Source organism: Podarcis tiliguerta, assembly GCF_965153285.1.
Source record: "Podarcis tiliguerta genome assembly, chromosome: 2".
In the NCBI taxonomy this organism is placed as follows: Eukaryota; Metazoa; Chordata; class Lepidosauria; order Squamata; family Lacertidae; genus Podarcis; species Podarcis tiliguerta.
In genome coordinates, this window is record NC_139535.1 from 65,615,369 (window position 1) to 65,627,863 (window position 12,495).

The following is a 12,495-nucleotide window of genomic DNA, read 5'->3' on the forward strand; positions in this document are numbered from 1 at the left end:
GAAATCAAACTGTCCACATTCAAAACCTAAATGGAAGCTATTTTATTAAACTGGAAATATCCATTTAAATAAAAATATATACACGATCAAAACTGTTCTGACTTAAATCCTAAATGAGATTTGTATTATTGGTAATGAAGCATGTACGTTCATTTCCCGTCCATGTACAGTAATTGCTGCCCTAGTTAAACGCTGACTATAATCCTTAGTTCCTCTTACTAGAAATTAGTTCCTTGGCTTTCTTTGCACTCCTTGCACAGCTTAAGGCAGACTACTTGAGTTTATGTAAGTTTCCATAGTAAACCCTGGTATTAAAGCATAGAAGAGGCTACATTATTTAAACAGAACTGACATCCAAGTATGTTTGTTCAGGACTTGAGTTTTACTTGGAAGAAAGTTCTATTTCTATCAAGGCTGATTACTTTTTTAAAAAATAAATCAAAATCTGGGTGCCAGTCCCATAATCATTTTAAATCCAAACAACACTGGGGTTTATAATGGATTGTAGATTAGAGTAAAATAAAAATAAATAAAACAATCAGCCAAGCATTTGTCAACAATGTGAATAAGGCAGTAGCACCAAAAGAGAGAGAGAAGCTACCTCATGTACACTTCTGTATATGTGTGTGCACACATCTGTGTCAAGGTTCTGAATCTGTTCCTGTCTAATTTGAGGTTAGACTAATATCTTTGGTTTCTTTGCATGTTACCCACCCTGGCAATTCTTGTTACTATTACAGTGAGGGGAGCCGGGAATAGATAGGTGTTGGTTGTGTGGTTTTCATTTTAATCTACACACACACACTCTTGAGATATAGTCCTAAACATTCTCTGGGAGGTATATCCCATGGAGCTTACTTATGAGTAAACATATTAATATTGAGTGGCAAACTACTTCTGTTTAATAGTTCCAGTCTGGATAATACAGTACTATGTGGACGGGTGAAATGTTCTTTTATTTGGCTTTTTAAACATTTAATTGCTTGCTAAGATAAGAAAGCGCCCAGCTGCAAATTCCCATAGTTTCCTAATCTTTTCCGTACTCCCGTTGCCCCCACCACCCCTCCCCATTCGGAAAACCTCCATCAGGTACGAGGAGCCCTGGGGAGAATCGGAAAAACGGGATATTCAGCTTCTGTAGTTTTGAATTTGGGGTTGGCATCCTGTCCAAGTCAGTAGGAAATCCACTCTTGGCTCTAGATTGCGCCAATGCAACCCGACTCTGTATGTTTACTCGGAAGTAAATCGCACCGTGTTCAGAGGGACACAGAATAAGTGGGGAATAGGACTGCATCCGCTCGCTTTATAAATTCTCCCTTTCCAGTGTGCGGGAAAGCAGCTTTTTGCTAAAATACAGCTTTCCAAGAGTGACTGTCAAACCACTGCCGCTGCCATTTTATTTTATTTTTTGGAGGGGAGCTACATACCTTGGGACAGTAGAGCCGACTTCCCAATAAATCCCAGCCGTGATCCGCCAAACCTAATTCCTCCATTGATTTCCATTAAAGGGAGCTAAGCACGTGCCTAAATCAGCGGGACCTAAGTGTCCCCTATTTGCAAGGGGTGGCTTGGGTATAGGCCCTTAAGAGAAGGCATTCAGCTGAAATATTGGGTGTGGATTTTTCCATTAAAAATATAATAATCGTGGTTTTGGTATAAATCTTATCTGTTTCACCCTTCCAGCATGCATGCATAGATACACACATACAAGCATCCCCATGCCATTCATTTACGGTGTGTTTTGTTGTCTACACAGATTGTATTATGGAACTGGGTCTGCCCAAGAGTATCCCTCCCTATGTGGATTTAGGTAAGACAGTGTCTATTCGCTAGAGAAATTCGGAATAGCAGGGAAGCGGGGGAGGGGAGAGGGGGGTCTTCCTGGGCATTAGGCTCCGCGTCGCTTTTAATACTCTAGTAAAGTCCATTGAGCCCTTTTTTAGTTGGGCGGATTTCTATAGGCACTAATTGAGGCGCGTTTCTTTTATTTACTCTTGCCTCCCTATCTCTAACTCTGCGTGTGCTGCTGATTAACTCGGCTCTCCCCCCCCCCCCCCAAAAAAAAAACTTTAAGGGAATATTTGACTCTCACCCCCCATCAAGTTGCTACTAGTGTTAAGATAAAGCGGGATGTTTTTTTCCCCCAAATACAACTGCAAAGGCATCACCAGCCTTATCTGAGCTATTTCTCTGCGGTGTTGTTTGCTCTCTGGACCCCATGACTGCAGGGAAGATAATGGATGGAGCTGGCACACGCTGATAAGAACTTGGAAGTATAAAGTCCCGTGGCTTTCTGACATCCAGAGACACATGGTCAAGGTGGGGATGTTGTTTGGGTGCTGCGATCCTGCAAGTACTTGATCTCAAGGGGGAGGGGGAATCCAGCGGGGTTTTCATCAGGTCCACTGTGTGCAGGATCGCCTTCTACGAGGCTCACTTTCCATAGAGTTTCGACTCGGGGAGAGTCAGTGAAAACTGTTTTATAATGATGATTTTTTATTTTATTTTTTAAAAAAAAAAACTCCTATAAAACTTTCTATAGTGAATACGGATCCGCAGCTAAACTCAGAACCAGAAAGGATTTTAGCCGATGTCGTGGTTAGCTCCGCTTAGCTGACTTGTGGATTGCACTTGTCTGGGTTCTGTTTTTCTTAATGGGGGTTTTATCGGGCGCGGACGAAGTTCTTGAAACGTTTATAATTACAATTATTAAATATTGGTCGTTGACCGTTCTCCTCAGCAGAGTCACCGGGTTGTCAATTTAGCTGTGTTTAAAGGCATCTTGGGTTTGTTGGTTCTCCACAAAGGGTAATTATTTGTCTGATTTTTTTGTCGTTTGAAACAGGAAACATTCCTGGCTGGGTTTGCTCTGAGCACATTAAAAAGCCCCGTGCGTTATTAGAATACTTCAGCCTTTCAGGAAATGTCCCGTTTGGTGGGGGGGGGGGGAGTGTTTCTCTCTTTCTCTCTCTCTCTCCCTCCCTCCCTTCCTCACCAAGCAAAATACTGCGAGCAATTAAGAGTCTTGCTCGAATGAAACAAGGACAAGGGGGGTGGGTTTGAAATACATGTTGGAAACACAATCCCGAGTGGCTCCGATTGCAGCTTCTTTTCAGCTTGGGAAGGCTCCCTAACGAATGAGAGAGGCTAGTGGTTCCTGCGCTTTTGATTACACTGGATCAGAGGCATATTTTTTAATTCCGCCCTAAAGAAGAAGGAAAAAAAAAAGCGCACCAAGTTCAGATGAAGAGATGCCCTGAGTAATATGAGCAGCCTGGTTAACAAACTCCCCTGCCCTTTTCCTCCATCAATTAATCTGAAAAGCATGTTCCCAGAGGGGGCGAGCTAAGGAACGATATTATAGTTCCTTATCCTGCCCCTCCGGACGCTTCCGAAACTTCCCTTCTCTTCTGCTCTGAAGATAGTCAGAGCTATTAAAGAAGACAGCAACCCGCAGCTCGTGGACTCCGGGGCCCGCCTAAGATCAATAGATCTGCTCTGGTGTAAGTGCCCAGCGCAGTCTAACAGGGAAATTAGATGCGTGTTTTATTTCCCCCTGGAAAGCGAATCCTATTCCGTGCAGTGGGTCTTCAACATGCACAGGACCGGGCTGCAGCTGAAGTCGGAATGCAGCGCGTTCTACTGCAACCAAGCATCTCGATTTTGCAGCAATAAAGTCCCAGGCCAGCCAAGGAATGAGTGGTCGCCTCGAAGTGCGACCTAGAGTCGGGATTCGGAGCGCGTCGACTCAGAAGCCACTGAGTCGGGCGGGGTCCCTGCTACGTGCCTTCAGCCTCACGGTGTCCAAAATGGGATTCAATGTAATTGTCCCGAAACTGAAGTGCCAGGCTGTCACTGGTGTATTTCTGCCCCAAGGGCTGCTTCTTTTAGTAGAAACTGGAACTGTGGGACCTCTTTCTTTTTAAACGAATAGCAAGACAGACCACTATTGTCTACTCCAAAGATGAGGAAACCGGTGGGACCTCCAGATGTCGCAGGAGTACAGCTGTCACCCTCCCCCTGGCTGTCTGGACCCATCAACATCTGGAGGGCCAGAGGTTCCCCGTGGCTGGCCGGGCAGCGGCTCAGACAGGGGCCTTTCGCAGCCCTTGCCTGGCGATGGCGGGACTTGAACCTGGGACTGCATGCGAAGCAGATGCTCTTATTATCTGATACTTCTTCCCACACGCGCTTTGCAATCCTCTCCTTTTCTCTTCCTCCTGGAAACGTCCAGGATCAGGACGCAAGAGAGCCTCAGCATCCTAACAAGAGGCGCAGGCCCCCCGAGAGAGGCTCAGCCATTGCGCTCTGGCGGCCTGGGGGCCCTGCAGTCACCCAGGCGCGCCTTAGGCAGGCAGGCAGGCCGGCTGTCCCGGTGCCAAGCGGAAACCCAGCTCGCTTTGCTGGAGGGGGAGGGGGCAGGGAAGGGCTTTTCTTTCTTCCCAGCTTTGGAAAGCATGTTCAGGCGGCGGGTGGAGGGGAGCGGGAGAGATCAGCGGCGGTTCCGGCAGCCAGTTGCTGCTCTTCGAAAAAGCCTTGGGGTGTCATTTGTATCTGTCAGGGAAAATTAAGCTTTCTGTTTTTTAGCCCGCGTTTTTGTCAGCTCTCCCAACGTTTAGTTCAGGGCCGCTGCCTTATTATTAAAGTCCCATCATCTGTTTGGACAGTAATATATTAAAGACGTTGCATCTGCGCAGCGCGCGATGCCTCATCCTATTACAGTCAGAGCTCCACACGAGTCCACACACACTCTCTCTCTCTCACATCCGTGCAGGTAGATCGCTGATATGGTGCTCCCACACTGGGTCCCAGTGCTCGCGAAAGAGTGCATTTGCCACGTCTGAAGAGAGAGGGTGGGGGGTGAGACAGAGAAAGTAGGTGGTCCTCGCCCATTTATTTAACTAATCTGGGTTTTCTAGCTTGAATTTATCCACTTCTGAAGCTTAAAGCTGGAATGTCACTTGAATAAATAGATCGCCCAGAGGCAAGTTTTGAAGACCAAGCTCCCGAGCAAATTCTTTTGTGTGGCTGTATGTCTCCCTTATGGGACGCGGGTGGCGCTGTGGGTAAAACCTCAGTGCCTAGGACTTGCCCATCGTATGGTTGGCGGTTCGAATCCCCGCAGCGGGGTGAGCTCCCGTCTTTCGGTCCCAGCTCCTGCCCACCTAGCAGTTCGAAAGCACCCCCGGGTGCAAGTAGATAAATAGGTACCGCTTTATAGCGGGAAGGTAAACGGCCTTTCCGTGTGCGGCTCTGGCTCGCCGGAGCAGCGATGTCACGCTGGCCACGTGACCCGGAAGTGTCTATGGACAGCGCTGGCTCCCGGCCTCTTAAGTGAGATGAGCGCACAACCCTAGAGTCTGTCAAGACTGGCCCGTACGGGCAGGGGTACCTTTACTATGTCCCCCTTGCATTTTTTATTTTTTTTTTAAGGAGGGGAGTGGGATCCTGTCATGGGGCTAAAGGAGGGATTTTGCCCGAAGACAAAGATGACTGTGAATCAAATAACAAGGCAAAGCTAGAAGGTGGGGGGTCGTGCACAGCCCCCCACCTCTCATGGATTGCAATAAGGCAGTGATGGTAGTTGTGAGGGAGTTGCTGAACTCCACACAGCGGAGTGGATGTTGCTTGTTGGGCTGTACGTGTCAGGATGCGCTTTGATCAGCGAGGAGATTAGTTTTTCTCTTCTTGTGCACCCCCAAGAGAGGGGGAAGTCCCTCAGCGCTTGGAGGGAGGAGGGCCTGTGGCTTATTGTTGTAGCCCCTGTAACTTTCCATTTCCTCCTCCTGGGCGACCCCCGCATGCCTGGGTTGGTCCTCGGACCTCTGGGACGCCTCTCCAAGCGCTGACGCTGCTTGGGCGCCGGGGTTGACCTGGCAGTGGTTTGTGTAAAGGGCCAGAAGTTGACCTCCAGCCCTGAGGGCCGCCATGCGCGAGGAAACCGACCAGCCTGCTTGTTTTCCCAACACACCCTTAATAAAAGCAGACTCGCGCTTAAGAGCGCAAACGTCGTCTAGCCATGTCAAGTGACCACGGAGAGAGGGAGAGACTGTTTCTGGGGTCCTGAACCCCCCAACAAAGTGCCTCCTTCTTCTTGAATGCTCCCCCTTTCCCTTCTTGCTGCGATCTCTTCCCAAGCCCAAAGCGCGTTGCCCTCCGCTTTGCATTGGCACCTCCGTCGTCGGGGGTGTTTTTATGTTGGCAAACGGCTCAGGGAGCTGTTTTATTGTCCCGTGTAAAATAAAAGGCTCTATAAAACCTGCCTCGCTCTGGATGGCTGCCACGGTGGTGGACGCTAGGGGCACCTGGAGCGGGGCAGGCTCCTTCTGCTCCTTCTCCGCCCTGGCTAGGACAGACCAGCCGGCGAAGGATCCGCCTGCGGGGCCCAAAGGCCACGGGTCCGCTTCCAAGGACGGGGCCGGCGTGATTCCCGCCGCCCCCGCCCCCCGTGGCATCCTCCGGGTCACCACAAGCACACCACCACCGCAGAGACGGGGTGGCGGGGCTGCAGGCCCAATGCTGTTGGTGGAGGGCAGAGGCAGCTGAGCGGGCAGATCCGACGGCAACGCGGCGCGATCACGCTTCTATTACGCTTTGGGCAAGTGGGAGAAAGAGGCCTGGAGGAGCCGCGCCCCTGGGACTCCATTAGCCTCGGGGAGGCGCGCAGGGACTCGCGGCTTTAAGAAGAAGCAGGCTGCTTGCAAATCCTAAGAGCCGCCGCTCCGCCGCAAGGGTTCCCCTTCCCTAGGTTTCGATTTCAACCTATATCTACGTCCCCATCCTTAAATGCATTTATCTCCCCCCAATAAAGGCGTTGAGCATTAGTTCAGTTGGCTTTCGTGGTACTCGCGCCCTGATCCGATCGAAACAAATGGTTTGGAAATACAGTAAGTCCCCGTGGAACTGGTTTTCGAGGATCAGCTACACCTCGCAGCGCGTATGGGGTCGGGAATCGGAGAGCTGCCCCTTGGTTGGCGTGGCTCTGCAGTCCTCTCCAAGGCTAGCTGGGAATGAAGTCCCGCTTCACCCTCCCACGGGGACGGACTTCCAGATTTAAAAGGGCGCAAGATTTGGACCGACTTCGCCGATCTCCTTATGGAGCGCTCCTTGGCGGGGAAATGCAGGCAGATAATGATCCGCAGATGATGGGCGTCTTGAGCTGTCGTGGTGCTCGCATAAGTGTCTTTGTCTCCTGGGTTTGGTGGCGCGGGATGCGAACTTCTCCCCCCCCCCACACACACACGGGACAGATTAAGTTTCAGTGCGCGCAGTGGAGAGTCTCGTGGCAATCCGTGGGGTTAGTTTCCTGCCTTTCGGGCTTCGGTGAGACGTGGCTGGCGCTCACCCTCCCCTGGGACGCAAGGTTTGAACTGTGTGCTTTGCATGTGTGCGAGGAACTGCATTTAAACCACGCGGAGGTCTTCGTTGGCGATTTAAGGCTTTAATAATTGACTGATATTAGCTTTTGTCTGCTTTTTGTGAGTTCAACACGTACCAGTCGCGTCCCATCCTACGCCGTTAGTGTGCGCACCATTGAATGTTTTCCACCTCCCTCCTGGTTTCATTATTTGGCTTCCACAGCTCTGAGCAGACAAACCAGTTAATCCGAATTCCTTGTATACAAACTGAATTGATCCCATGCACATTTACTTCGGAGTGAGCGCCGTTGAATTCAGTGAGACTTCTGCATAAACAGACCTAGGATTGCGCTATTGGTAGGTTTCAAAGTCGAGGGTACAACCATTTAACCTCAAGCCAGCAGTGTGCTGTTTTATACTAAATTAAAAAAAATAATGCAGAAGCAGAAAGTATTCACCCCAAAACAGAATACAGTACCACTGATGCGAAGCTTAGAATAGCCCCCCCCCCCGCCCCCAGTTATAGATCAGAGAACGGTTATATGTAAATAGACAAAAAATGAGGAAGACCAAGAAAAGGACACAGCTACGTCGATTCCTTTCTTACAAGGTATATCCTTCCTGCATTGGAGGGGGGTGGACTAGATGACACTTGGGTTCCTTCCAACTCTACGGTTCTATGACCCTGAGATCAGGATAGAAGCACAGTGCGGTCCTAAGAAAATGTATTAGGGAGTATCCCCACCGGGCTTACTTCGAAGTCAACATGCACAAGGCTGGTCTGTTAGGGGCCGGTCTAATACTCTCTTGGGGAAAATAGAGGACTCAAAAGCGAGTCGTGTCCCATATTTTAAGATTATGAGTGCAATCGGAGAATAATTTACAACAGGTTTTTTCAGATTAGGTCATGGGCGTAGCCAGGATTTTTGTTGGCGGGGCGGGACTTGGTATGGGGGGGCAGGACTTTCGTTAGGGGGCAGAACCGACGTGATTGGTCAGTTAGTTAAGTATTTCTATTGTTTTACTTGATCTAGGGGGCAATTGCCCCCCTGCCCCACCCTTGCCTGCACCCATGGATTATGTAAACGCACAGGTAAACTAAAGATTGCTGTCCTTAAGGAGTAAATTAAGGAGTAGCTCAATACATTTAGGAAGGCTTGCTCCCATGCAAATATCCATAATTTTAGAAGGCTTCTCTTCCTTTTGCGCAGTTGTCTTCCCCCTGGCAAAATGAAGATTGTAAGATCCTTGGGGCAAGAACCCTTTATTTAGGTATTTATTTTGTTTGTCGCTTTGTAAAATCATTAAAACTAACAGCCAAGCAAGACTTAGTTTAAAAGTAAAAGGCGTGCCTTAATAGTGAACAGAATGATGTAGGCCAACTCAAGCGCAGCTTGAAGCTTTATTCTGCCTTTCAATTTTTTAGTATCTCCCTTCTCCCTCTCCTTCTAGCCATTTTCCGAGCTGCACCTTCTTGTGCAGATAGAACTTATCTCTCCTGACGAGATAGAAATGGCTATTGTTCTTGTTTGTTGTCTGGAAGAGGAGAATGGGCACATCATTCAACGCCACCCACAGTCTCATTGTCTTCTTGATAAAACAGTTACATATTTTCCTTAGAAATCTTGGGGCATATTTTGCTTTGGCAAGCAGCGCGCAAATCGAAGTACAGCTGGTGAGTCTGAAATAAGTGGACTCAAGTTGCATAAATAATAATAATAATAATAATAATGTTTCTCCCTAATTTCCTAACTCTCTGCTTCCTCCACGGGAGAGAGCACAGCCCCAAGTCAACCAACGTCCAAAAGTCTTCCTACGAGTTTTTTGTCAGAACTTGCCATCCACGCATACGTGTTTGTGTGCAATGAATTATACCGTATTAAGGATACAATCCCGCTGGGAGAAAGTCCCATTAAACTCAGGGGGACTTACCTCTGAGTAGACATACATAGGCTTACCTTGTTATTCATTAACCAACTGTCCTCATTTGGGGACATATGCAACCAGAGCATGTGCATTTTTAAAAAAAAATGCGCGGATGTTAAGTCGCACTGAATCCAATGAAATTTACTCCCCAGTAACTGTCCATAAAGCATAACAATTTGGACAAGTTCTGTCGAGAGTTACGCATTCTCCTCCCCCCCCTTTCTTGGCTGGAAGCGTTTCTTACGGAACCCAGTTGGTCTTGGCAATGTCTTGGGCAACGCAACGCAATACTTCTGCCGGGAAGGGATACGCCCGACCAGGGCACAGGATTGCTTGCCGGAGTGAACCGGCTCAAGGACCAGTTCAAGTCCCATTTAAAGCCACCTGATTAACTTGCACGTGTGAATTCGTCAATCGATTGTATCAGACAGCGATTGCTCTCAGCCCTGTTCCGGGCGCTTAGATTGTATCCAGACCAAAATCTCACCCTTGAGGTTCATGCAGCCATCCAACGCTTTGCCCTACTGAAAGCACGATGGACTGACTGGGAATATCAGTCAGTTAAAATATTGCTTGCTAATAAGGAGTTTTTATTGTTTTAAAAAACACAAAATAATATCCATGTCGTCCTAGGAGCGTTTGTGGAGCTTGTGCGTCAGAAGACTGCCTAATATATAAACTAGTAGTTCATTATAATAGGCTTCTCCTTGGAATTTGAGAGGAAACGGTGTCACTTACTCTTTAACGATTTTCAATAATTTATCGGCGAAACATGAGTCTGTTTAGCGCTAATAAACCTGCAGAAAATCGAGCGGGGGGGGGGAGGCGGAATTCCAGATTTTGCTGCCAGGTGGCTTTTAAGTGAGATCTAAGGGTTACTGTCCTGTGCATAATACCCTGTTTAGTAATCAGCTCTATATTATAACTTAACTGGTTTATGGATCGGGCTGTACAAGGTGGGCGGGGAGACTTTCTTTAAAAAGGAATCATCAAGTTTAAAAACACACACACACATCGTGGGCTGCTAGTTTGAACATTAGAAAACTACTGAGAAATTAGCCGTCGCAAAACGACCAAGCGGCGGAGAGAAATCGCCCAGTCTGAACATTCATGTGATCGAGTTGGACTTTATTGTAAAAACCCACAAATACATAGGCATACGGATCCAGAGCGCATAGGAGCTCCTGGACGTACAGATCCAGCTCAACAACTCTAGGTATTTTTCTTGTACACAGATAGGGGGCGGGGGTCAGGCGGGGAAGCCTTTTTGCAACCTTCCACAATTTTGGCTCAGAACAGCTCCAAGCAGCGCCATCCGGAAACCCCAAACCGCGTTTCACACGTACCACTTTTAAGCCACCGCGTCCCAGCATTGGCATTTGAACTATACAAATACCTTTGCACCTGTTTTTTAATAGATTGATGGCCAGGTAGGAAGCTTGATTTACAATCGCGTTTCAGCCTTCTCGTGAGTGTGTTGTGATGAACTTTATGTCCGGAGCACATTTTTGTTCCCAGGGGAATGCAGGCATTTGGGAATAGCTTCTTGCGACGCTTAAACCTCCCTGTAGGAACAAGGCTTGTAGTAAAAAACGGCGCAGTCCCGTTGTCGCAAGACAGACAAACTGCGTCCCAACAACACATTCACTTGCATTTTCAGCCAAAACAAACATGCTTGCAGCTTCGAAATTTAGGCTTAGATCCGGATTTATAGCCAGGTTTTAATTGGAGGAACTCCTTCTAGCCTGATCCCAGACTCGGGAAAGAAAACAAGTCGTGTAGAAGTTTACTGCGCAACTTTCTACATTTCACTGATAAAGCAAGTCTCATTGTGTTCAGAGGGACTTGCTCCCTAATAAATGCGTTTAAGGCCGCAGATTTGGGCCGCAATCCCTATACACCTTTTCCTGGGAGTAAGTCGCTTACCAAGCTCAATGGGATACTTCTGAGGAGGCGTGCATAAGATGTCAGGCTCGGGATCCTGGTTCTGGATAGCATTGTTGCAGATGGGCCGTTGCAACCATCCTGACACCGGGACCCTCAACACATTAAAAGAAAACAGGTTTGTCGTCGTGGATTTACTTACTTCCACTTAAATGCCTTGGCACTTTTCGTGAAATGAAAGTTACCTGCCGGGAAAAAGGCCTTCAGATGTGTGGTCGCCCTGGGAAGCAAAGAGTTAATCGGTTCAGGGTAATTTCGGTCTTCAGTAGGAAGGTTGCTGGAATTCCTTGAACGCAAACAGACCTCAGACCTTTCAGGAAAGCGAGAGCTGGGTTGCACTGACCTTTTAAAGCGCGGCTCTGGCCCACAGTCTGGTTCAATTCGGACTGGTTTGTTCGGTTTATGCCCCCCGTGGCTGGAACTGCACAAGCCGAGTACTCCGGCTTAAAGGTTTCGCTGGTCGGCTCCTCTGTGCAGGCCGCCCTTGCTGCTGTTTCCCCTAGTCACCAAATCTGGATTTAATAATCACGAGAGAGATAAGTGAGAACTGCACTGCTGCTGTTAACGCACAAGCCCGCTTGCATCCCTGAATCAAATCCCATTTGCCTCTGGGAGGAAGACCCGCGCCGATTCCAACAGAATCAGCTTCCGCCCGATCAGAGTAAGGAACCCGCGTTGCCGTCAGGGCAGAGGTCTCGGGGCTCTAGAGGTCTAGGATCCCACTCGACGGAATCAGTAGCAGGGCCCCCAAATGCAGCCTGACTGGCCTATCAAGTCAGGGAAGTAAAACACTGCCATCTGGAAAAAAAACAAGAACCCTAAAGCCGTTTAGGCTGCAATCCTGTACACTTCCCATTGAGTTCGGTGGAGTTTGCTTCTGAAAAGTCATGTATGGAGTTTCACTGTCAATCCAGAGCCTGAAATTACCTCGCTGAGCCAAGGCGAGAAAGATCCACGGTGTTCAATGACAACGACTTCATGTTGGACTTGACTGCTGTATCTAGATAGCCCACACAAGTGAGTTAGGATTGCGTCCCATGTCTTTCAGCGCGATCCTAAATCCACTGAGTGGGCATAGGACTAATGTGGGGAATGGCAGGGCATCTGCTTTGCGTGCAGAAAAACCCAGGTTCAATTCTCAACATCTCCAGGTGGGGCTGCGGGAAGCCCCCGCCTGACATCCTGGAGAGCAGCTGCCAACTGGTGTAGATAATACTGAACCAGATAGGTCTGACCGTATCCTGTGTTCTTGTTAGTCTTCAACGGA

At 48.4% G+C, this 12,495-nt stretch overlaps 1 protein-coding gene across 2 annotated transcripts in view; it reads left to right on the forward strand.

Annotated features, from left to right (window-relative positions):
- The window catches only part of PITX1 (paired like homeodomain 1), a 43,698-nt gene that overhangs the window by 1,794 nt on the left and 29,409 nt on the right, over nt 1-12,495 (forward strand). Inside the window, exon 2 of one of the 2 annotated variants that reach the window (XM_083428942.1) lies at nt 1,757-1,810. The exons of the other annotated variant lie outside the window; for it this stretch is intronic. Coding sequence (XP_083285068.1) covers nt 1,765-1,810 — 46 coding nt within the window. The 5' untranslated portion in view covers nt 1,757-1,764. The remainder of the gene's footprint in view (nt 1-1,756; nt 1,811-12,495) is intronic. 2 annotated transcript variants of the gene reach the window in all.